Consider the following 25,826-nt stretch of genomic DNA (forward strand, 5'->3'; position numbering starts at 1 on the left):
AGAGCAATGAAGCTGGTGAAGGGGCTGGAGAACAGGCCTTATGAGGAACGGCTGAGAGAGCTGGGGGTGTTTAGCCTGGAGAAGAGGAGGCCGAGGGGAGACCTCATTGCTCTCTCCAACTCCCTGAAAGGAGGTTGTGGAGAGGAGGGAGCTGGGATCTTCTCCCAAGTGACAGGGGACAGGACGAGAGGGAATGGACTCAAGCTCCACCAGGGGAGGTTCAGGCTGGACATTAGGAAAAGGTTTTTCACAGAAAGGGTCATTGGGCACTGGCAGAGGCTGCCCAGGGAGGGGGTTGAGTCACCTTCCCTGGAGGTGTTTAAGGGACGGGTGGATGAGGTGCTAAGGGACGTGGTTTAGTGATTGATGGGAATGGTTGGACTCGATGATCCGGTGGGTCTTTTCCAACCTGGTGATTCTATGATTCTATGAAAACACCTTCCAGATGGGGCAGCCCCAAGCCCAGGCAGGGTGAGGTTGAAAGCTGCCAGCTCCTGCCTCTCCCCCCTTTCTTTTTTAGGGGTGCTGCCTCCCCATGCTCAGCGGCTGCAGCGTGTTCACACCAGCTCTCTTACCCTCCTCTTCTCCCCTTTCTCGGGGTCCCCTGCCTAGGGAGAAAGATGCCTCTGCCTGCACACAGCTGCTCTGCTGGGATGGCTGCGGTTGCAATGCCACCTGCTGATAACCTGCTGCAACAGATCAATCACATTTCTCAACGATGCTTTTAGCATGAGGGAGACTTTGTTTCACCTCAGATAATCCTGTACTGTTTCACATCTTTATCCATGACCTGGATGAGGGGATGGAGTGCTCCCTCACTCTGTTTGCAGATGACACCAAGCTGGATGGAAGGGTCGATCTGCTGGAGGGCAGGGAGGCTCTGCAGAGGGATCTGAACAGGCTGGAACCAAGGGATGAGGCCAACAGGATGGGCTTCAACAAGGCCAAGTGCCAGGTCCTGCACTTGGGACACAACAACCCCGCACAGCACTCCAGGCCTGCGGAAGAGTGGCTAGAAAGCTGCCTGAAGGGAAGAAAAGGATGTGGGGGTGCTGGTTGACAGTGGCTGAACATCAGCCAGCAGTGGCCCAGGTGGCTAAGAGGGCCACCAGCATCCTGGCTTGGATCAGCCATGGGGTGGCCAGCAGGAGCAGGGAAGGAATCATGCCCCTGCACTCGGCCCTGGTGAGGCTGCACGTCGAATCCTGAGTTCAGTTTTGGGCCCCTCACTCCAAGAAAGACCTTGAGGGGCTGGAGCACGTCCGGAGAAAGGGAATGGAGCTGGGGAAGGGTCTGGAGCCCAGGGGTTCTGGAAGCAGCTGAGGGCCCTGGAGCTGTTTAGTGTGAAGAGGAGGCTGAGGGCAGACCTCATTGCTCTCTGCAGCTCCCGGAAAGGAGGTTGGAGCCAGATGGATGCTGGTCTCTTCTCCCAAGTAACAAGGGATGGAACAAGAGGAAACGGCCTCAAGTTGTGCCAGAGGAGGTTTAGATTGGATATTAGGAAAAATATCTTTCCTGACAGAGTGGTGAATCCCTGGCAGAGGCTGCCCAGGGCAGTGGTGGAGTCCCCATCCCTGGAGGGATTTAAAAGCCATGTGGATGTGGTGCTTAGGGACAGGGATTAGTGGTAGGGTTGGCAGTGTTAGGTTAAGGGTTGGACTCAATGATCTTAAAGGTCTCTGACCTTAAGGCAGAAACCCAACGCGCACGACGTCACCCACCAGGGACCAGCCTGCACCAGCACCACAGAACACCCCACCTATGGTTTTAATGACGGCCTCCTGGAACATCCTCTCCTCATGCTCCTTGATGATCTTGGTGCTGACGCCGGTGGCACAGTCGTAGCTTCCCGTCAGCGCGTAGTCGATGCTGAGCCGCAGCTGCCTCAGCAAGGTGTTAAACACCTCCAGCACTGTGGGGCCTGGGGCGGCAAGAGGGGAGAGAGTGTCACCAGAAGAGAGCAGGTAGCAGGTTTTCCCCACAGAGATGGAGGCTGTTGGTTCCCCCAAGACAGTGTTTTATACCTCTCACCATCCCATAAACAGGCTGAAAAACACAACAATTTTTAAGCCCTACCAGTTCCCTCCGTCAAGACAAGAGAGAAACGTCCTTCCAGGAGCACCATCAGCTCCACACATTCACAGCAAGGCCCAGAAAATCCCTGTATCCCTTGTCACAAAGGCAAAGGTAGGAAATGCATTCAGCCCTCTAAGTTTAGGTCACTTCATAAGGGCATGAGTGTTGCACTTGGAAGCATTGAAATGGCAGAGAATAGATCCCTCAGCAACCCTGGATGCTCCAGACTGGATATTCCACCACCAGCTCACACCAGAGCCCAGCCCAAACCTTCACCACCTCTCTCACCGCAATAGAAGGGTTAAGAGATGGATGGAGAGGGTAAATTTATCCACTTACCAACAGATCCAGAGGCTGCGATCACCGCTGCCTCTGACAGGACCTCCACGATGCCTGCGCGCACAGTGGCTGCACTCTTGCTGTTGGCATCCAAGTGCCCCAGGAGCTGCTGGATCACGAGATGGGAGTGCTGTGGCTGGAAGGAAAACAGCAGCATCAGCATGGGTGCAGCATGCAGGAGAGGACAGCTTGTTTGTGTAATCCTCATAGCTATCACCAGGGAGACCTTAGAGCAGCCTTCCAGGACTGAAAGGGGCTACAGGGAAACTGGGAAGGGGATCTTGATCAGGGAGCACAGGGACAGGATGAGGGGGAATGGTTTTCAGCTAAAAGAGGGGAGATTGAGATGAGGTCTTAGGAAGAAATGTATTCCTGGGAGGACAGTGAGGCCCTGGCCCAGGTTGTCCAGAGAAGTGGTGGCTGCCCCATCCCTGGAGGTGTTCAAAGCCAATTTGGATGGGTCTTGGAGCAACCTGATCCAGTGGGAGGTGTCCCTGCCCATGGCAGGGGCATTGGAACTGGATGGGCTTTAAGGTCCCTTCCAACCAGAACCATTCCATGATTCTATGATTCTATGATTCTATGGTTCTATGGTTCTATGGTTCTATGGTTCTATGGTTCTATGGTTCTATGGTTCTATGATATATGGGGATGAAACTGTGCAAGAAGTTGGAGGGAAGACACTGATATCTGCGCTGCTGGAAGCGTTCGCGCAGGTGGTGCCTCATTTCCCAGCAGGATGGATCCTGCACGTGTGCCCAGCTGCACTGAGTCCCTGCCTGGCTCTTTCCAAGACAGCTCTGGATGTGAAATGAGAGGGAGCACCTGGAGCAAGCCTGTTTTACATAGCTGAGCAAAATGTTGGAGTAATTTGCGTGGGAAAAATTATCTAAAGAGCTGTATGAATCTAAGGAAATTGTGGCAATTAATCCTGAGTATTTCAGGGAGAAAGGATTTGGGTTTTGCCAGTGTTCCCTAAACTCGTCTATGCTTTAAAAGAGTCCTACTCAGTTGTTGTGACCTTACACCTCCCATGTGCACTAACTGGATTTTATAGCATCTAGCAACGCTGTAAACGGGTTTAGGCAGTTTATGGGATTGAAAACAAGAAATGAGAGCAGGGGAAGGTGATTTTCACTGCAAGATTTCTGGAGGCAGAGTCATGGCTTGGCTGAATCCAAAGGTGAAGCAAACTCCCAAGGGGGTGAAGCTGAGCAGCAGGTCAGGGCCAGCCTCAGCAGAGTGGGAGCAGGGGTGGAAGGCAGCACCGTGCCTGAGAACACGCAGGGACACACACAAAGGGAGTTTCACAGAATCACAGAATGGTTTCTGTTGGAAAAGACCTTTAAGATTACCAAGTTCAACTCTTGATCCAGCCCTGCTAAGTCCACCACTAGACCATGTCCCCAGGTATGACATCTACGCATCTTTTAGACACCTCCAGGGATGGGGACTCAACCAGCTTGCTGGGCAGCCTCTGTCAGTGTTTGACAATCCTTTCAGTATAGAAATTCCTCCTAATTCAACCCAAATCTCCCCTGGCACATCTCGAGTCCATTTCCCCTTGTCCTGTCACTGGCTACCAGGGAGAAGAGACCAGCACCCACCTCGCTACAGCCTCCCTTCAGACAGTTGTAAACAGTGATGAGGTCTCCCCTCAGCCTCCTTTTCTCCAGACTAAACAGCCCCAGCTCCCTCAGCCACTCCTCATAAGGTTTGTGCTCTAAACCCTTCCCCAGCTCCGTTCCCCTTCTCTGGATGCAATCCAGGATCTCAATGTCCTTCTCGTAGTGAGGAGCCCAAAACTGAACCCAGGATTCAAGGTGCAGCCCCACCAGCACTGAGTACAGAGGAAGGATCACTTCCCTAGTCCTGCTGGGCACACTGCTCCACATTTCATCGAGATCCCCATGGAAAAAGAAAGGATGAACCTTTTCCTATCATTCTGAGGTTTACCTAGACTGTACTTCCCTGGCCCCTGGTGAGACGGGAAGAGCCTGGCAGGCTCTGTCTCTGAGCATCCCCACGTCTAAGGATGAGGAAGCTGGGCTGCAAGCACCGTCAGTTTGCCTGGGGCATGTTTCACCCCAACAGTCCCTCAATTTTCCACAGGGATGAGAAGCTTGCATGGATTTACACAGCAGCGACCTGGAAAGAAGCAGCTTTCCATCACAGCCCAGCTGCTTCCTTTGGAGCATTCCACAGCACATCACTAGCCTGTCTGATTCGGCACGACTTTGCTTTCTGCTGAGAGGGAAGGAATCATTCCCAGGATTGAGATCCAAGCTCCATGAGCAGCATCCTAAAACATGCACGGCTAGCAGACAGCCAGGCTAACAAATACCTGCCAGCCGGGCCCTGCATTTTGGTTGCCTGGGCCATACACCTGTTTTTTCCCTGCCTCCAGCTCGTTTTGGGGCACGTGCAGTGACCAAGCTCGTTGCCAGCGCTCGGACACGGCACTGCCGGGTTGCAGCAATGCGGTGGCTCTGACTCAGCCCAGCTATGCAGGCAGACACGGGCGCTCCCAAGCGTGTGTGTGTGTGTCCCCAACCAGTGTCACCGGCCACGGTCCTGCCAGCTCCCCACCTGGATCGAGTACATGATGATCCTGAAGCAGCAAGTGGCAAAGACCTTCGGCTCCCAGAGCGAGTGGTTATCCAGGTGGCTGAAAAAGAGATGGAAACGGATGGGAATATAACTGTCAGTCACCCCAAATCCCTGCAAAGCAGCACCAAGCACCAGGGGTGATCAGAAAAAGCAGGGAGCAAACTCCGCAGGAGCAGGCAGGAACACAGACTCCTCTTTGGGGTGATTTTTCTCAATAGCAGTTTTCTGTCCCATGCCTTCATCTTTCTTATTGCATCCAAAAATGACAGCCCAGCCTAAAACCCCGTCCCCATCTCCAGTACTGAACCAGAGGAGCCCATGCCTTCACCCCAGCTCTGGTCCCCCTGCCTCAGTTTCCCTTGTGCCAAAAATGAGGGATGCTCCACTTACATGAGGACGGGTTTGATGGCGTTCTTGATGTTGCCGTACGCTGCTCTGGCCAGCAGCTCCCGCAGACACCTCTCCGCCAGCTCTGTAGGACTCTCCTTCTCCTTCTCAGTGGCTTGCAGCGGAGAGGGGGAGCGGCTGCAAAAGCAGAGGAGGGTGATGAGAGCAGCGCTGAGTGTGCAGCAGCAGTGGGGGAGAAGAGGCACAGAATCTGGACAGGGAGGGTTGGAATGAAATGCTCCTGGCATCTGCCTGCACCCTGGGCCACACAGGGCCATGGGCTACTTCTTGGATAGCCCACAGCCAGCCTGCAGCAGCCAAATGTCACCAGGATGATAACCATGGTGCACAGAGCTGGAGTGGGAAGGATCTTGCACGGTGAGGATGCAGGACACAACATCCTCCCACGGTGGACACAGCTTCCCAGGGGAGGAAGAGGCAAGCAGCCACAGCCTGGTACAAATCACCCTGAACAAACTCCAGAGGAGACTCATCCCATTTTTTCCACACTTGGATTTGTTTGGCATCACTCAAACCACCACGAATGCTTTTATCAACTTGACGCTTCAGTTTACAAGTGAATGGGAAAATGCATCTGTCCAGAAGCTACTTCCCAGGAATCCTAGAATCATAGAATCACCAGATTGGAAAAGAGCCATCAGATCATTGAGTCCAACCATTCCCATCAATCACTAAACCATGTCCCTCAGCAACTCATCCACCCATGCCTTAAACACCTCCAGGGAAGGTGACTCAACCACTTCCCTGGGCAGCCTGTTCCAGTGCCCAATGACCCTTTCTGTGAAAAATTTTTTCCTAATGTCCAGCCTGAACCTCCCCTGGTGGAGCTTGAGTCCATTCCCTCTCGTCCTGTCCCCTGCACTTGGGAGAAGAGCCCAGCTCCCTCCTCTCCACAACCTCCTCTCAGGTAGCTGGAGAGAGCAATGAGGTCTTCCCTCGGCCTCCTCTTCTCCAGGCTAAACACCCCCAGCTCTCTCAGCCGCTCCTCATAAGGCCTGTTCTCCAGCCCCCTCATCAGTTTCGTTGCTCTTCTCTGGACTCGCTCCAGAGCCTCAACATCCTTCTTGTGGTGAGGGGCCCAGAACTGAACACAGCATTCGAGGAGAGGTCTCACCAGTGCCGAGTACAGAGGGAGAATAACCTCCCTGGACCTGATCACACCGTTTCTGATCCAAGCCAAGATGCCATTGGCCTTCTTGGCCACCTGGGCCACTGCTGGCTCATGGTCAGTCGCTGTCAACCAACACCTCCAGGTCCCTCTCCTCCAGGCGGCTTTCTAGACAGACTTCTCCTAGTCTGTAGCTGCTCAGGGTTGTTGTGCCCCAAGTGCAGGACCCGGCATTTGGCCTTGTTAAACCTCATCCCATTGGTCTCAGCCCAGCGGTCCAGCCTGTTCAGATCCCAGGACCAATAGATCTCTCTTAACCTTCAAAAGGAAAATCCCAGGAGTAATTCATGCCTGCTTCTCAGCGAAGCAGCTCTGCTTCACAGACCCAGCTGGCAGCAAGCACACAGCCGGCAGGAGTTACGCTGGAAGAACGGAGGGTCAGCGAGCAAAGTTGCATCTCAGTTCCCCAGATTCCTCTTGCCTGGCTTTAAAACAACTGCTTCAGAAGCATTTAAGCAGGAATCCCTCACAGAAGTCAGCCCACTCAGAGCCTTTGCAAACCTGCAGCATCCTTCAGTGAGCTACCCCATCCTTCATGGGGTTTTCCCTTCTGCTACTCGCTGCAAATTGCCTTTGCCCTACAAAACCTTGGGAAAAGCAGCCCTGGTGCCTCGGAGGCTCTGGCAGAGCAGGTGGGTCCTGGCTGCAGCAAGCACTCACCTTTCAGCCTCCTCCACATTGTGTAAGTTGAAGAGCAGCGATGGCACGATTTTATCCATGTGCCGTGGGTCCCAGATGTTGGCTTGGAGTTCATCATTCACTGTCTTCCTCACCACTCCTTGCAGCCCTTTAATCCCAGACATCCGGATCCTGGGAAACAAATGGATAACGTTATTTTCTGCGTGTACACACCCCTTCAAGGGTCCGTACTGGGACCGGTGCTGTTTAATATTTTCATTGATGATATCAACAGCGAGATCGTGTGCACCCTCAGCAAGTTTGCAGAGACACCAAGCTGAGTGGTGCAATTGTCACACTGCAAGTCCCCACACTTGCTCAGAGCCAGAGCATAAGCAGCTGCTTGACAAGGTTTTAGGGGGAAAAACCTGCTGGCTGCTTTTGTCAATAAAGCCATCAATAAGAATATCCCTACGCAGCAGAGATTCTAGGTCCAGAATCAGCCCCTCAACACCCACTGATGATGCCAGAGAAAGACAGCCAGTGCTTCTCTGCAGAAATAATGACATTAAATCCCTTGCTCCAAGGTCTCCCTAACACATTTTGCAGATATAATCAAGGCAGCCATCTGACAGAGACACAATTCTTGAGGAAGGAGTTTGAAGCAGGACCCAGAGAAGCAGCACGCTTGCTCCTTTTTAATTACAGGAGCTGCAGAATTTCTGTCTTCCAGTCTCTAATGCAATTTAGCCAGAGTTGCCGATGCCCTGAAGGTCAAGTGGAAATAATGAGCCTTCTGCATTATTTCCTTATTAAAGGAAAAACAACCTCTGTGAGGCTGCAGCAGTAAAAGGAGGTAAAGGCTGGTCCCAGGAGAGAAGCCTCCATGAGGAGATGTGAACCTCATGGGTTCGCCCCTCTGCCAGGCAACCGCTCCCTGGTACAGCAGCTCCAGGAACAGCAGCAACACGATATGCTGAAACGCTGCCTGACATCTAGGCTCTACTGAACCCTTTTTTTGGGGCTCTCCTGTCCAAAGCTTCATAGTGAGAGCCACAGGTGCTGCACGATCGGTGCCTGACCAGGCTCTGTAGAGGGATCTGGACAGGCTGGAGCCATGGGATGAGCCCCAACAGGATGGAGTTCAACAAGGCCAAGTGCCAGGTCCTGCACTTGGGACACAACAACCCCACGCAGCGCTCCAGGCCTGGGGAAGAGTGGCTGGAAAGCTGCCCAGAGGACAAGGAACTGGGGTGCTGGTTGACAGCAGTTGAACATGAGCCAGCAGTGGCCCAGGTGGGCAAGACCAACAGCATCCTGGCTTGGATCAGCCATGGGGTGGCCAGCAGGAGCAGGGAAGGGATCGTCCCCCTGCACTCAGAGCTGGTGAGGCTGCACCTTGAATCCTGGGTTCAGTTTTGGATCCCTCACTCCAAGGAAGACTTTGAGGGGCTGGAGCACGTCCAGAGAAGGGGAACAGAGTTGGGGAAGGGTCTGGAGCCCAGGGGTTCTGGGAGTGGCTGAGGGCCCTGGAGTTGTTTGGTGTGGAGAAGAGGAGGCTGAGGGGAGACCTCATCGCTCTCTGCAGCTCCCAGAGAGGAGGTTGCATACAGGTGGGTGTTGGTCTCTTCTTCCAAGTGACAAGTGATAGGATGAGAGGAAATAGCCTCAAGTTGTGCCAGAGGAGGTTTAGATTGGATATTAGGAACAATTTCTTTACTGAAAGAGTGGTGAATCCCTGGCAGAGGCTGCCCAGGGCAGTGGTGAAGTCCCCATCCCTTTGATGGGTTCAAAAGCCATGTGGCTGTGGCACTTGGAGACATGGTTTAGCAGGCACGGTGGTGTCGGGCTGGCAGTTGGACTGGATGATCTTAGAGGGCTTTTCCAACCTTAACGATTCCGTGATTTCAAACGCCAGGTCTTTTTAAATACACCGTGACAGGCCTTGCTGTGGCAGCAGTAAACAGCATTAATTGGTCTGCTTTAGCTGCAATTAATCCCCCCGGGGTGCATTTCCTATCACAGCAAAGCAAGTGAGTTCCCAGCGCTGTCTAGAGAGACGCAACTGCCTTTAAACATGGAAAAAAACAGACAACGTGGCTGCAGGAGGCAGTTTTTGTGTGAACATTCATCTTGCTAAGACTTGGGGGGCTACTCCTATCACCATCACCCTTCATTTTGGGGCCAGGATCATTTCCTTGCCTCCTGCTCTGAGCTCCAGCCGTGGCCCTGGAGCAAAGGTGAGAAATGCTTACAGATGCACTGGACAGACAGACTGCAGTCTTTTCATTGCTCCTGTTTTGCCCCAAGAAAAGGAAGTTGGAAGCCCAAGGGCACCTTTGTCCCTTGTCCGGCCATCAGCTGTGGTCAGACTGAGCATGGAACTGTGCTCTCAGGGCAGCAAACACAAACCAACTTCTCTCACACTCATGCAACACCACACGCAATATCCCACACAGTAACAGAGGTTGAATCACAGAATCATGGAGTGGTTTGGGTTGGAAGGGACCTCAAAGCCCATCCAGTTCCAATCCCATGACATGGGCAGGGACACCTCTCGCTGGATCAGGCTGATCAAAGCCCATCCAACCTGGCCTTGAACACCTCCAGGGATGGGGCCTCACCACCCTCACAGGAAAACATTTCACCCTAAGATCTCATCTCAGTCTCCCCTCTTGCAGCTTCAAATCATTCTTCCTCATCCTGTCCCTGCACTCCCTGAACAAAAGCTCCTTCTCAGCTTTCCTGGAGCCCCTTTCAGTGCTGGGAGGCTGCTCTAAAGTCTCCCTGCAGCCTTCTCCCCACAGGTGCACTTGGCCTTGTTGAATTTCATGAGGTCCACACACAGACGTGCACTGTCCTGTGTTTTCCAGGCTGCTTTTTCACCTTCCTACATAGTCTGCAGCATTTAAAGCCTGGAATATAAGGAAGTGTAAAGAACAGCTGCCTTTCCAGCTCTGGGGAATCACTGTGCGTCTCCATCATGGCACAAATCAATTGGTCCATGAAGCCTGCATCCAACCTGTTGCCTAAAGCAGGTGCTTCTCCAGGAAAGGCAGAGGCTGGGGGTACAGGGAACACCCACAGGATGTGTTCCAGAATCCCCTTCATGATACTCACTTTGTCCGGATGTCCAGGTCATCATGGCCGGAGTGACACATCTCACTGAATCGGGAGATGAAGAAGTCGTAGCTGCGGTGATAGGATGGGGTGTCCTCCTCGATGTTGGCAAACTTCACAAACTGGGAGAGAAGAACGACGGAGTCAGCCCAGAGGGCACAACAACAAAAATATTTCTAAAATTCCTCTCCAAACCAGCAAACATTTGTGGGGTTCTTCGCTAAAACTGCTCAGCATGTGCTGCCCAGATGCACTCAGGAGACAGGGTGTCCAGGTGGGAAAGTGCCATATGAATCACAGAATCACGGAATCATTAAGGTTAGAAAAGACCTCTAAGCTCATCCAGTCCAACCATCAGCCCAACACCACCGTGCCAACTAAACCATGTCCCATATGCCACAGTCACATGGTTTATGAACCCATCAAAGGGATGGGGACTCTACCAATGCCCTGGATAGCCTCTGCCGGGGCTTCACCACTATTTCTCTGAAGGAATTGTTCCTCATATCTAATCTAAACCTTCCCTGGCACAACCTCTCACCCTATTGCCTGGCACCTGGGAGAAGAGACTAGTACCCACCTGGCTCCAACCTCTTTTCCAGGAGCTGTAGAGAGCAATGAGCTCTCCCTTCAGCCTCCTCTGCTCCAGATTAAACAGCCCCAAGGCCCTCAGCCACTCCCAGAACCCCTGGGATCCAGACCCTTCCCCAGACCCATTCCCCTTCTCCAAATGCACTCCAGCCCCTCAAGGTCTTTCTTGCAGTGAGGGGCCCAAAACTGAACCCAGGATTCGAGGTGCAGCCTCATCAGTGCCAAGAGCAGGAGGGTGTTCCCTTCCCTGCTCCTGCTAATCACCTCATGGCTAATCCAAGCCAGGATGCTCTCGGCCTTCTTGGCCACCTGGGCCACTGCTGACCCATGTTCAGCTGCTGTCGACCAGCACCACCAGGTCCTTTTCCTCTGGGCAGATTTCCAGCCACTCTTCCCCAAGCCTGGAGTGCTGCATGGGGTTTGTTGTCACCCAAGGACAGGACCCGGCACTTGGCTTTGTCTAACCCCACCCCACTGACCTTGGCCCATGGCTCCAGCCTGTCCAGATCCCTCTGCAGAGCATTCCTGCCCTCCATCAGATCAATCCTTCCACCCAACTTGGTGTTGCCTGCAAACTGAGTGAGGGAGCACTCCATCCACTCATCCAGATCATGGATAAAGACATTAAACAAGACTGACCCCAACACTGAGCCCTGGAAACACCACTTGTGACCGCCAATCGCACTGTCCCACCAAGCTCCAGCAGCACCCAGGCTCAGCTGCAGATGCTGGAAACCTCACTGCAAGTCCCTGTAAAGGGCATTTAGATAAACGACAAGGTTCTGCACATGCTAGAAATATGAGATAAATCTTTCTCCAGCTTCTTTCCATCCTCCCAGATGGAATAAAACCCAGCCAACCTTTCCCAAATGCTGCTGCAAGGGAGAAAACAGCCTTGGAGAAACAAACTAAAAGCAGGTTCTTAACCACAGATCTCGCCTGCATCACAAGGTCCCATTGCTCCCTTCCAGCATGGCTGCGCCAGTAGGCACAGAGCTTGCCAGAAACACCAGCTGACCAACAGATCTGGCTGCTTTAAGCTTTTGGGGAGAGAATTAAGGAGGAGGAAAGCATAAACATGTTTTCAAGCTTTCCTCTAAGTTCTGATGATGAAAAGATGGGAACAAAGGTTCACGCAGGAGAGGGAAATCTCAGCTCATCCAGTCATGCTGACCAGGGTGGCTTTAAAAGAGCAAAAATTAATAAAAACTCAGAGGTGCCACAAAATGCAAGGTCCTGGCTGGAGCAGACAGAGAATCCAGCCTGTATCCACCCAACGGCCCCTGGTGCTGTGAACAGACAAGGTGATAAGTGGTGTCCCAAAAGCTCAGTGTTGGGTCTAGTTCTGTTTAACATCTTTACCAGTGATCTGGGTGAGGGGATGGTTGGACTCGATGATCCGATGGGTCTTTTCCAACCTGGTGATTCTATGATTCTATGAAGTTCACAGATGACACTAAGTTGGGTGGAAGGATCGACCTGCTTGAGGATAGGTAGCTCTGTACCAGTCAAGAGGCACAAAGAAGCCCTTGGGAAAGAACCCAGCCCTGTCCCGACAGCAGAGGCAGAGGGTTCATATGCACACCAGGACTGCTGGGTTCCTCTTCCACCTGGGAGGACTTCACCTACCTTCAAGGTGTCACCTGTCCACCTGGTACTCCTTAGGGTGCTCAGACCCTCTGGAGATGCTGTGCTGCACAGCAGCTCCATCTTTGCCCCAACTCCATCACCAGGCTTTTCCCACTTATTCCTTTCTGTATTTGCTGACATCCAGCCCCACCAGGAGAATCCCAAAATAGTCAAGGTTGAAACTCCTGGAGCTGATCCAGTCCAACCTGCAGCTAAAGCAGGGTCACCTCCAGCAGTTGCACAGGAGGGCATCCAGGTGGAGTTGGATCTGTCTGAATAAGGAGACTGTACACCTCTCTGGGCAGCTTGGTACAGTACTCCGTCACCCGCATAGGAAAAGCCTTTCCTCATGTCCAGGTGGAGCTTCCCAGGCTCCAGGCTGTGCCTGGTTCCCCTTGCCCTGGTGCTGGGCACCACTGAGCAGAGTCTGGCCTCCTCCTCCTGCCCCTTGCCCATCAGATATTGATTGGCATTGATGGGAACCCCTCTCAGTCTTCTCTTCTCCAAGCTGAACAGACCCAGGTCTCCCAGCCTGTCCTCCTAAGAGAGAACGCTCTGGTCCCCTTCTCATCTCAGTGCCCTCCACTGGCCTCTCTCCAGTCATTCCTTGTCTTTCTGGAGCTGAGGAGCACAGAACGGGGCTCCAGATGGGAAGTCCCTAGGGCAGAGCAGAAGGGGAGGAGAACCTTCCTCACCCTGCTGGCTACACTCTTCTTCTCCATGCACCCCAGGATCCCCTTGGCCATGAGGACACATTCCTGGCTCATGACCAGCTTGATGTCCAAAACAGAACAGCCAAATGGCCCGCAGTGCCCTCCACAGCTGGCAAAGCCCATCCTAGTGCATCACACGGAGCTGATCAGCCTGTGCCGGGCTATTAATAATGTCAGCTACAAGGGCTGGTGCTGCGTAAGTGGAGGAGCTGGCTCAGCCCCACTAGGAACCATTCCCAGAGCGCAGGAATCGGCTCCAACTGATAAACTCCTCTTACTGGAAAAATGCAGGGCTGTTACATAAGGAACCTCTGTACCAGGCAGTGCACAAAAAGGGATTTTTAAGCTCATGGCAACTCCACGTGCAACCGGAGGTGAGGGCAGGATGCAGAGCGAGGAATAGAAAATGGGGTTCCCCACAGCAGCTCCAGGAGAGCCGCCCCAGCGTCCCATGGCCAAGAGGCAATGTGAACTCACGAGGTTCAACGAGGCCAAGTGCAAGGTCCTGCACCTGGGTTGGGGCAATCCACAGTTTCAATACAGGCTGGGGCAAAAACGTGATTGAGAGCAGCCCTGAGGAGAAGGACTTGGGTGCTGAGGGATGAGAAGCTTAACATGAGAGGGCAATATGCGCTCACAGCTCAGAAACCAACCGTGTCCTGGGCTGCATCCAAAGCAGTGGGACCAGCAGGATCAGGGAGGGGATTCTGCCCCTCTGCTCCGCTCTGGTGAGATCCCACCTGGAGCCCTGCATTCAGTTATGAAGTCCCCAACAAAAGAAGGATATGAAACTGTTGGAAAGGGTCCAGAGAAGACCACGAAGATGATCCGAGGGCTGGAGCACCACCTGTACGAGGAAAGGCTGAGAGAGCTGGAATCGTTCAGCCTGGAGAAGACTGCGGGGAGACCTTAGAGCAGCTTCCCAGTACTGAAAGTGGCTCCAGGAAAGCTGGGGAGGGGCTCTTGGTCAGGGAGGGCAGGGATAGGATGAGGAGGAAGGATTTGAAGGTGAAAGAGGGGAGATTGAGAGGAGATCTTAGGAAGAAATGTTTTCCTGTGAGGGTGGGGAGACTCTGGTCCAAGTTGCCCAGAGAAGTGGTGGCTGCCCCATCCCTGGAGGGGTTCAAGGCCAGGTTGGATGGGGCTTGGAGCAACCTGATGCAGTGGGAGGTGTCCCTGCCTATGGCAAGGGGTTGGAACTAGATGTGCTCTAAGGTCCCTTCCCTCCCAAACCATTCTGTGATTCAGTGATTCTCTTGAAAGCCTGCAAAATGTACAGGTAACTCAACTCCAAGCCTTAATTCTCTGCCACGTGTGATGGGGAGACACATGGCATTAATGTTTCTGCTGACGCCTCCCAGACAGGGTAGCACTGCACCCCGTGCTGCTTCTCTCATCCAGGAGCTGGCATGATCCTGGACACAGGGCTGTAAACACCTCTGCTGAGGCACAAGCAGCCAAACAGAGACTTTTCACACCCTGTTCTCCCTCACAGCTCATTCCTCCCACCTGAAAGTAATGCGAGCTGCTCATTGACAAACCTATTAATCCAAAGCCTTTGGTGAAGCAAGAGGATTGATGGCTTGGTCAAAACCCACTGCCCACAACAACTTACGAGAGCTACCACTGGCTGCCTAAACCTCTTGAGAGACACACTAGAGCTGCCTGGATCCATCCCAGTGGCCAGCAGGTGGGTCTCCTGCTATGAAAACACCCTACATGTGATGCAGCCCTGCTCCAAATGGTGCAAGATTCCTTTGCTTAGCCCCTGAGCTGTTTCAGAAATGCAGGTGTCCCAGGATCCAGAGGGATTGGAGGCAGAGGTAGGGAATAAAGCTCAACTCAGCCAGGATTTCCCTGTCTGTGGCCACTAACTGAGGTCCTTGGTGCCTGAGCAGAGCCCTGGAGAGGCCACTGGCACGTGTGTGGAGCTGCACCTCAACGGGAGCTGCTGGCGTGGAGACAGGGATGGAACAGCAGAAACTTCAACATCCCAGCCCCAACACAGACACCTGTGAGTGGGAGACACTGGGTCAAGGCAAGACAGAGCCCTGCTTCATTTTTCCCACCCACGTCAAGCAAACCTCCCGTGTTCAGGCACCCGTGGAGAGAGGAGATGATCCTAGACTACAGATAGGCATTTCCTTACCGCTGGGGTCAGGAATCAGCAGCGGGTGTTTTAATGAGGAGTTTGGATCAGGAATGATGGGTTAGTGATGCTTTTTTTTGCCTTCTCAAGCGTGGCAGCATTCAGAGGGCAAATAGCAGCAAAAACTTGTGAGCTTTCATAGAAAAGTGAGTAATGATAATGAGAGCCTTCTTCTTAGATCTGCTAATGAGGAATGCGCCTTAGGCTTACGCTTAATTAGAGGGTGCTGTCTCGAGCGATCTTCACAACAACGAAGCTGATGGCAAAGGCAGAAGGAGGTTGTTTATAGAAACCTGCTCCAAGTGAGTCATTCTCTGTGGTGTGAATGCTTGCCTCAAACACAACTTCCTCCTCATGCACAGCCGAGGTGTCGTGCTGCGAAGGGGCTGATCCCAGCACCCACCCCACTGAGCTCCACGGCCGTAGCGAAACCCCAGCATCTCATGATTGCTATAACCCCATCCTATAATCCCCGGGGTGAACATATGGAGCCGCAGCTTAAATCCACTTTGGTTTCTCATCCTTGTTAGGAGGCTGCCGGGCAACCTCCCCGCTTTGGGGAAGAACCATCTAATTTCCAGCTCAATGTCGTTCCCATTTTATTTTCCCTTGAACTAGGACTGATCTTTCATTTAAACAGCTCTTCCCCCGCCTTGATGTGCCTCTTGTGATGTATTTATGTCTGATGTATTTATAGGTGGCAGCGTTATCCCTTCCCAGCCGTTGTTTTGCTTCTCCAAGGCAGCTGCGCTCCTCGCATTCCCTCCCAGCTCATCCCAGCCGTGTTTCAGTTGGAGTTTATCAGCTTCAGGCAGGGGAGCCCCAAGCAGCCCAGCCCCGCGTCACTTCAAACCGCAACACAAATAGTGTTGCATTTCCATGTTTTTAAACTGTTTTCTCTGCGGAAACACAGTGTGAAGCCACAGAGCAGCATTTCAGCTGGGATGTGGTGCCCATTAGTGAAAATAAGCCCCTTTCCCAGAAGGACTGATACCTTCTTTTGTTGAATCATAGAACCACAGAATGATTTAGGCTTGGAAGGGACCTTAAAAACCATCCAGTTCCAAACCCCTGCCATGGGTAGGGACACCTCCCACTGGATCAGGTTGATCCAAGCCCCATCCAACCTGTCCCCGAACACCTCCAGGGATGGGGCAGCCACCACTTCTCTGGGAAACCTGGGCCAGGGCCTCCCCATCCTCACCGAAAACATTTCTTCCTAAGATCTCATCTCAATCTCCCCTCTTGCAGTTGAAAACCTTTCCCCTCATCCTATCCCTGTACTCCCTGATCAAGAGCTTCTCCCCAGCTTTCCTGGAGCCCCTTTCAGAGCTGGAGGCTGCTCTAAGGTCTCCTTGGAGCATTCTGTTCTCCAGGCTGAACAATCCCAACCCTCTCAGCTTGTTCTCATATGGGAGGTGCTCCACCTTTGTAGCCTTTTCTGGACTCACTCCAACAGATCCATGTCCTTCCTGAGCTAAGGACTCCACAACTGGACGCAGGACTCCGGGTGGGATCTCACCAGAGCAGAGCAGAGGGGCAGAATCCCCTCCCCGGCCCTGCTGGTCCCACTACTTTGGATGCAGCCCACAACACGGTTGGTTTCTGGGCTACGAGCACCCATTGCCAGTTCATGTTGAGCTTCTCATCACCCAGCACCCCAAGTCCTTCTCCTCAGGGCTGCTCCTAAACCTCTCTCTGCCCAGCCTGTGTTTGTGCTTAGCATTGCCCCAACCCAGGTGCAGGACCTCGCAGTTGGCCTTGTTGAACTTCATGAGGTTCGCACAGCCCCAACTCTCCAGCCAGCTCAGATCCCTCTGGATACACCCATTCCCTCCAGCGTGCTGAATGTGCTGCACAACTTGATGTCATCGCAAACCTGCTGAGGGGACTCAGCGATGACCAGGTCCACCTACACCGTCTCCTTTTAAAGCAGTGAGAACAGATGCTGCTGGCCCACCAGGCACTGGCAGAACCCTCACAAGCCTGGGTGTCAGGTGCACCCAGTGTTCCCAGTAAAAAACAGCAGAAAGGCCACACACAGGTGGCTGCTGGCTGCCAGCCAGGATCAGCAGTTTGGATGCCGGGAGGATGTCACTTTTGTCCATCCATGCTTCTCCTTTCCCCTCATTTTACGTCTGTGTCCGACCCACCCCCAGTCCAGCCGAGCCATTTATTGCCAGCACCAGCTCTCTTTAAGCCAGCCCTTTTCAGAGCACAAATACCTCCCCAAATCCACAGGGATCACCTCCAAAGTTGCTCTATTGTCCAAAACCGCTGACGGCCCCCATGTCCTCAGACCCATCTAGGAAAAGCTGAATTCCAGAGAGGGAAGGCGCAGCAGCAGAGATGAGACGAATGACCTGTCCCAGAGAGCAAGCAGCCCCATTCTTGGGAACTTCAGAGACATTGAAACACATGTTAAATCCTCCTTTGCATCCTTTCCCTGTCCTTTCCAATGGGTTCTTCTGCCCTGGCACCATGCAGAGACACAAGGGTGGCGGGGAAAGGTGGAAAGCAGAGGACAGGGGCAGCAGGGCACTGCCACCTCCTACTCACCGAGTTGGTCCCTAGGATCTGCAGGTTGGGCTTCTCTGACTCCAGCAGCTTTGCCACCATCTTCAGGAAGCTCTCCACAAAGAGGTTGATGCTCTGGCAGTGGCAGGCCATGAGGAGCTGGTCCAGGGCCTCCATGGCGATGCACACGTACCTGGGAGGAGGGAGAGGCCAGGGTCACTCCCCAACAGCAGCACTGGCCCACAGCCATGCCTCCTCCTCCCCTCTCCCAAACTGCCAGCAAAACACCAAACTCTGCCCTGGCCAACACAAGGAGAATGATTTTACACCCAAAATACCCCTTTTAAATGGGGTTGGTTGGTCCAAGCATCTCTGCTTCTAGGGAAGACCTAGGACAAAGGCTGCCAGCAACGCCTTGGATCATCCCCAGAGCTGCTTGTTGGCTTCCCTCACCCTGAATTTGTCTTTATATCCCATGTGGAAGCACTGGGCTTTGTACAGGGTGGGGTAAGCATCACAGGGTTTGCTCCAGCAGTGCACAGACCAGGATGCAACATTGCCCACACCAGGATTACCTCAGTCCCCATCCCTCCTCCTCCAAGGACAGAGCTCAACCACTTAGTCTTAGCTCTGCGTGCTGAACAGGGGAAGCAGAACCGTTCAGCACCATTCAGAACACGGTTCAAATACAGCAGCAAGACATGATGCATCCATGATGGGTCCTTGGGTCATCCCTGAGCATGGAACAACCCTTCAGCATCCCTCCCAAAGGGGATGAGCTCATGCATGGACCACTGTCCGGCAGCTGGCTTCACTGCAAGCTGCCATGATGCATCTTCCAGGCTATTTATTAAACTGTTCCTGTCACGCTCCTGCCTCTGTGAGGAAGCTGAGAAACCAAGCTCTAAGGTTTCCCTGCAGCCTTCTCTTCTCCAGACTAAGCAAAACCAACTCTTTTAGCCTGTCCTCATATGGGAGGTGCTCCAGCCCTCAGATCATCTTTGTAGCCTCCTCTCGACTCGCTCCAACAGATCCATGTCCTTCCTCTGCTGAGGACTCCAGGACTGGATGCAGGGCTCCAGGTGGGATCTCACCAGAGCAGAGCAGAGGGGCAGCATCCCCTCCCTGGCCCTGCTGGTCCCACTGCTTTGGATGCAGCCCAGGACACAGTTTGGCTTTCTGTTCTCTGAGCATCCTTTACCAGCTAATGTTGAACTTTTCATCACCCAGCACCCCAAGTCCTTCTCCTCAGGGCCGCTCTCAAAGATGTCCGATAAATCTGGGATTTCCAGATTCCAGCTGGTAAAACATAGCAAGATTGATCCCTTCTCCTGAGGCCCCAGAACTGTGGAATTTTGGCTCCAGTATTGAATAGATTCTCTGGTGTCTCATAGCACAGTTGAGCTCACGTGGCAGCCTGTCCTTCAGCCACCATTCCAGCTCTTCCAGATACTGTGAAAATAAGCAGCCAGCTATTCCTGGATCCGTGAGGCTCCTACCCATCTGTCAAACCGGGTTAAAACCGGCCCAGAGGGGAAAAAAATGGTATGAAGAAGTGACTGACAACAAATTGGAAGCATCAAGCTCCTTTCTTGTACAAAACAAGGCTGAAAATAATATTCTGTGCCCAATATTACTGGCTTCTCTTTGGGGGACAACAGGACACCAGTCTTCAAGAGGGAAAAGGAACACTGTTACCTCCAGCCTACCCCAAACATCCTCTTACAGATTCAGGGCTGCACGGCTTCAAATTCAAATCAGAGCACTTCTACTCATGTAGCAATAAAAAGATCATAGAATCATGGAATCTCTTGGTTGAAAAAGGTCTTTGAGATCGAGTCCAACAAAGCAATTCCATGATTCTACAAACTGTACCTGTCCACTACTACACTAGATCTCTGACCACCTTATCTGTCCAGCTTTTAAACATCTCCAGGGATGAGGACTCCACCACCTCCCCATGCAGCCTCTGCCAGTGCCTGAGAAATGTTTCAGTGAAGGAATTTTTCCTGATATCCAATCTAAACCTCCTTTAGTGCAACTTGAGGCCATTTCCTCTCATCCTATCGCTGTCACTTGGGAGAAGAGACCAACATCCAACTCACTCTCATCTCCTTTCAGGCAGCTGTAGAGAGCAATAAGGTCTCTTCTCAGTCTCCTCTTCTCCAGATTAAACAGCCCCAGGTCCTTCAGCCACCTCTTATAACACTTGTTCTCCAAATCCTTCCTCAGCTCTGTTCCCCTTCCAGACGCACTCCAGCCCCTCAACGTCTTTCTTGGAGTGAGGGGCCCAACACTTAACCCAGGATTCAAGGTGCAGCCTCACCAGCGCTGAGTCCAGGGTGACAATCCCTTCCCTGCTCCTGCTGGCCACCCCGTGGCTGATCCAAGCCAGGATGCTGTTGGCCTTCTTGGCCACCTGGGCCACTGCTGGCTCATGTTCAGCTGCTGTCGACCACCAGTCCCAAGTCCTTCTCTGCCGAGCAGCTTTCCAGCCACTCTTCCCAAGCCTGGAGCGCTGCATAGGAAAGTTGTGTCCCAAGTGCAGGACCCACCACTTGGCCTTGTTGAGCCTCATCCTGTTGGTCTCAGCCCGTGGCTCCAGCCTCTCCAGGTTCCTCTGCAGAGCCTTCCTGCCCTCCAGCAGAACAAGCCTACTGCCCAGCTTAGTGTCATCCACAAACTTGCTAACGGTGCATTCAATCATGAATAAAGATGTTGAGCAGAACTGGACCCAGTGCTGAGCCCTGGGGACACCTCTTGTGTGGCGCTACAGACCTGCAATGAAAGTTCCCTTCATCTTACACAGAGAAGAGGTGCCCACGTGCTCGGAAACTCCAAGCCTGGCTGCGACGTTTGCCCCTCTGCTCCAGCCAACACCAACCTACAAACAAAAGATTGATCCAGATCCATTGCGTGGATTCCAAAGTTAGGCTTTGAAAATTAGCTCAATTATATGCACAGGCGACAGCAGAAGGACTATATTCCTCCCTCGCCCACCGAGGCTTGTCATTAGATGTCAAAAACCTTTGAAGGCTTTTCTTTACCCAACCAAGCAAGCAGAGCCTGTTAACAGCCGCTTAACGGCACAACATCAGGTGGAGCTTTGAACGTCCTGTCACTCCCGATGACGGGTGACGCGGACGAGGCTTTGAAGGTTTTCCAACTTTCACACTTCTTAGGCAGGCCGCTGGCTTCTCCTCCCGCAGGATGAAAGGCAGGCTGAGGTTCACACCACGACGCTGAGCTGTGTTTGTCTGCCTCGGCTTTGTTCGGGTGACAACAAGAATCAATCCGGGAGCTGTTTCAAAGGGAAGGAGCCCTCCCATACTCCCCCAGTGCTGTTAATCAGGGCAGTCAGCTACTTCCAGGAGGGCATCACTCTCCTTGCAGTAAACACTTGCTGGAAACGATCCGGGAAGGGAAGAAAAAGGGAATGGGGTCCAGGCAGGGCCATGCAGGCAAGCTAGACAGAACAGACCCAGCAATCCCCACACATCCCCATCTCTGGAGAAGTGTCAGAGTGCAGCCTCTCATCTTCGCTCCTGCTTCTGCCACATCAACATTAGCTTAACAGAGATGTGTGAGGGCTGCAACACACCCAAGCTTGTCCTGAACAGCCCTCAGCAAGCTGAAAAGCCACAGTTGCTGCATTTCGCTACTTAGCCATGCCTAGTTAGACTTCCAGCTGGCTTTGGAAGAGCTACTGAAGGTATTTTAAAGGCCAGGAGGGCATCACAAGCTCTAGATGATGCCACTGGGGACAAACATCATACACACACAGAGTCCTCAAGCACAGACAGGATAATGTCCAGGGAAGATTACACAGCTCCCAGCTTGCTTGGTTCTTCACAATTTTTCAAGCAGTTTGTGCATCCCTGTGTGTTTCCATGTCCTGCTTTTGGAGGTGGGACATGCTGAGGTCTCACTCCAGCATACTCAGAGTTTCAGGACAACTTGGAGCACGCAGAAGCTGTGTACCCCACGCATCCTTCCCCTTGTTTGAGCCCCCTCTACTATCAAGTGTTATGCCAGTTGCTGGGGCAGCTGAAACAGCCTCCCAGCCCTTACCCATATCGATGCCGGCTCACATCTCGGGTGAGACGCTCGGAGAGGTAGGCACCGATGCGATCCAGCTTCTCCGGGGCAGACAGAGCATAAAATGTCAGCTTCTCCATGTTGGTTTTCACCAGCCCATCCTGAAACAGAGCAGCACAAGGTCATGGCCTCACACCTACAGTCAGCAAACATCAGGAGCATCTCTGCGGCGAGCCCTGGCAGCGATGCCAGAGGCCTGGAGGGCACCAGCCCCATCCCAGGGCTTCCCCACACCTTGGACACCAGAGAAGGCAAATGAGGACTGCATTTAGCCTGAACTGAGGGCTCTCAAATGCACCACATCCAGGGGTGACCGCAGTGCAAGCCTCCCTCAACCACCTTACACTCTAAATACAAAATAAAACATTTACCAGCACTGAGGGGGACGGGGAAGACAGGGACATCAACACCTCCACACTGCTGAGGCCAAACGACACAAGCATGCTGAGCTGCCAGCCCCAATCCCCCGCAACCTGGAAAACCACGGTGCTTCCTGCTCTCCACATACTTGACAGCAGCCTCCTCTCTTGTTCAGCTTTGCTGCCAGCACCATAATAAAACAGACGCTCACCAGCTCCCTGGGTAACCAGGGCCCCGCTACCGGCAGCCAGGAGCCCCTCTTCCACTGCCTTTGCATCTTGGCTGTGAAAAGGAGAAAAAGAGTAGGGATGCTCCCAAGGCATCTCCCATCTCCAGCTCAGTGAGGCAGCAAGCAGAGCATCATATCCTGGAAGCATAAGCAGCTTTTGAGCTTGAAAGCCTGGTTAAGGCCCAAGAGACCCCCGCTCTTAGAAGCTGCTTTCCTTATCCTGCAAGGAGAAGGATGCACACCTTCAGGTCCAGTCCTCCATCCTCCTATACATCCATTCTTGGCATCTACATGGAACCCTTGAGAAAGGAAGCCTGTCCCTCCATGTCGATGCAGCTGAAGGAGCTGCTTCTGTGTTTCCACTCACAAACAGGCGTTAAAGGAAAATCCAACCCTCCAGGCACGGTTTTACGGAGTTAAAGCATCGCCCACCTCCCTGCAGCCCTTTCTAGGTGGGCGACACCATGTCCCTGCAAACTGAGCACCGGAGCTTTCGTGTGGGAAATACAGGAGTTTCAGTGTGCGGAACACAGGAGCTTCGGCATGGGAAGCAGCGTCTCATTTACCTCTGGGTCCTCAGGGAAGATGTTGTCGACGAGCCTTTTGTAGCGAGGACGCAGGGCACCGCAGCAGCCACACACGCCTGGAAGAGAGGAGACAGAGCGAGTCAGAAGGGACAAAAACCTCAGCTTCAGGACAAACTCCTGTGTGGAGGTGCCTTTGGTGGAAAACATATACTTGTTTTCAGTAGGGAAGCCCGAGAAGAGAACAGAACACCACGCTGATGACATCCCAGTGTTTTGCAGCCAGAAAAAACAAGGGAAGAAAACCGCAGCTGAGAGGTAGGGAATTGGCTGGTGACCAATTTGATGTAGGATTGCAGGGTTATCTGCTTCTTTCACCCAAGAAAGCAGCTCCCAGAGATCAGGTTGTCCCAAGTTCCCCTAAATCTGTGCCCTGATCCTCTTTTGTGGACCCTCAGCCCAGGAGCTCTTTCCTCCACCCGCTCACCCAAGGACACGTTACTCACACCTTGCCCCATGCTCCCCACAGAGCCAGCAGCACTAAATAGAGCACAGGGAGACAGCAAGTCAGGAAAAGCAAGGAGAGCATCTCATCAAAGTCCATTTCCCCATTTGTAGCCCCAAATCTGAGCTGTTAAGGAACACCAACCACTTCTGATGCTCTCCTACTTTGGGCTGCTGAACCGCAGTCCCTCTCTACCAAGGCAGGCACTGAATGTCCCGGCGTTTTGCAACACAGCTGTACCCAGTCCCTCTTTTTGTGACACCTCAAACACGACAGCAGCTTTTCCCCGACACCCAAGCCGTGTCCTGTGCAGGCAAAACTCCAACAGCAACTCCACAGGCCAGCGAACAGCGAGCATCAGCCTCATTCCGACTCAGAGCAAAGCAATCGGCCCCAAACACGGCTATGTTCCCCTGCTCTGCTTTCAAGGAGCTGATGAGGGAGGAAAGCATCATTTGTGACCTGGCTCTTTCTCCTTGTACCATATCCTGTTTCTCAGGGCCGAAGCAGCCAGGGATTCCCCTGCCTTCATCTCAGGAATGGCCAGTGGTCCAGGCAGGCTCTCTAGCATCCGTCATGCTCCCACACATCCCAAGCGCAGCACCCATGGGCACTTCTGCCCTGCTCCATTCCCCTGTGCAAAGCCGCTTCCTTGCCTCCTGGCCGCTGATGGATGTCTTCAGAGTTAGTTTATTTAAAACAAAGGGGAATAAAATCAGATTCCTGGATGTGCCCCCGTCCCCAGCGCTGCTCCGAAGGCTTTGCACGTCAGGACCCCCTGTTCCAGCACAATGCATTCTTTCCCCAGGGCCCAGTGTTACTGGGATGCGGAAAAGACTGGTGTCAGCCACCCCAAAGCCCCAGCCTTTAGGAGCGCGGGGAAGCGCAAATAATTTGGGGCTGCTTTTTGGCAAGTGCTGCCGAGAAGCAGAAGCTGGGAGCTGGGGGGGGAAAGGCTGTGCCAGTGGGAGCCAGGGACCGCTCCCGTTGGAACGCATGAGCTCACGCCTGCTCGCGCCAGCTCCAGGCACTGGCACTGCTCGCTTCCTGCAATGTGCTCGCTCGCTTTGGGGTCCCCAGGCCCAGCGCTCCCAGCAACGCTGTGATGGCAAAGAGCTCCTCCCCTGCGAGCCCCTCCATGCTTGCCCGCTATCCGATATCTTATTGCTAAGTCTCGTATCCGTTGCTTTCCCTCCTCCCTTCTCAGCCGCCTTCAATTGATTTTGCTCTTTCCAAAGTACCTTTAATCTGGCCTCTTAATAAATTCTCGTTTGCCATTCACACAAACGAGCGTCTGATGATCTCCTGAATCCTCTTAATCAATTCCCTTCATCCAGGACGGCTGAGGCAGCGTGACTTTATCTCACCTTTCCCAGCCATGCGTCCCTGCTGGCGTCTCAGCGTGGGCTGCAAGCTCTCCCTGCAAACCAGCTGGAGACTTTCTCCATAAGTGATGCCATTACCCAAGAAGCCAGGTCCCCTCCACCTCCTGCAGCCTCCTCTCTAATTATCTCCTCCCCAGAAATGTGACTTTAGAGTTTTTTCAGGATTAATGCACATTCCTAGCCATGGGAGAAGAGCGAAGAGCCCAAGCGCCTTCCCAATCCACCACCCTCATCCTGATGAATGAAGCTGAAGCGCAGACACAGCACGGATCCCATCAATAGTAATTGCATAATTAAACCTAATGCTTTGCCTCTCACCTAACACAACCTTTTCTTCCCAGGCATCAAGGAGTTTTAAGGCCTCACCTAAAGAAAGCAGCAAGTGGGAGAGAGATGAAGACCCAGAGAGCAGACCCAGGTGACCCATGGTGGGGACAAACTCAATCCAGACAGGGAAAGCAAGACCCAAGGCCACCAGTGGGATGGATCCCCCCATGGCCCAGGAGAAGGACAGGGTACGGAGCAGTGCCTCCGGATGAGACTCTCTTATGTCTGGGAAGAGGGCTGTGCTCCCTGCCGCAGGACACGAAAGGGTCTCGCTTCCTTGAAACCAAGAGAAACTTTCCTTTCCCACCCCCCTGCCTTCTCTTGTTGTTTGGACACATGCAGCACAGCCAGGAAGACTATAAACGCTTTAAAAAGCAGAGTGAAAATGGCACAGACCTTGAGGAAAAGGGAAGATCTCCCCTTGATTTATTCCCCCCACCCCACCCTGCCAGAGAGCAAC

General features: G+C 53.0%; 1 protein-coding gene across 4 annotated transcripts in view; it reads right to left on the reverse strand.

The window, feature by feature from the left end:
- EFR3B (EFR3 homolog B) overlaps nucleotides 1-25,826 on the reverse strand; it is a 48,760-nt gene that overhangs the window by 10,908 nt on the left and 12,026 nt on the right. For all 4 annotated transcript variants that reach the window (XM_069850640.1, XM_069850641.1, XM_069850638.1 and 1 more), the window contains exons 2-10: nucleotides 23,192-23,268; nucleotides 22,010-22,137; nucleotides 17,981-18,131; nucleotides 10,340-10,461; nucleotides 7,262-7,411; nucleotides 5,416-5,550; nucleotides 5,005-5,083; nucleotides 2,416-2,551; nucleotides 1,760-1,921 (exon numbers count right to left, since the gene is read on the reverse strand). In XM_069850640.1, coding sequence (XP_069706741.1) covers nucleotides 1,760-1,921; nucleotides 2,416-2,551; nucleotides 5,005-5,083; nucleotides 5,416-5,550; nucleotides 7,262-7,411; nucleotides 10,340-10,461; nucleotides 17,981-18,131; nucleotides 22,010-22,137; nucleotides 23,192-23,268 — 1,140 coding nt within the window. The remainder of the gene's footprint in view (nucleotides 1-1,759; nucleotides 1,922-2,415; nucleotides 2,552-5,004; nucleotides 5,084-5,415; nucleotides 5,551-7,261; nucleotides 7,412-10,339; nucleotides 10,462-17,980; nucleotides 18,132-22,009; nucleotides 22,138-23,191; nucleotides 23,269-25,826) is intronic.

The sequence above is a fragment of the Phaenicophaeus curvirostris genome, chromosome 2 (genome assembly GCF_032191515.1).
Source record: "Phaenicophaeus curvirostris isolate KB17595 chromosome 2, BPBGC_Pcur_1.0, whole genome shotgun sequence".
Taxonomy (NCBI): domain Eukaryota; kingdom Metazoa; phylum Chordata; class Aves; order Cuculiformes; family Cuculidae; genus Phaenicophaeus; species Phaenicophaeus curvirostris.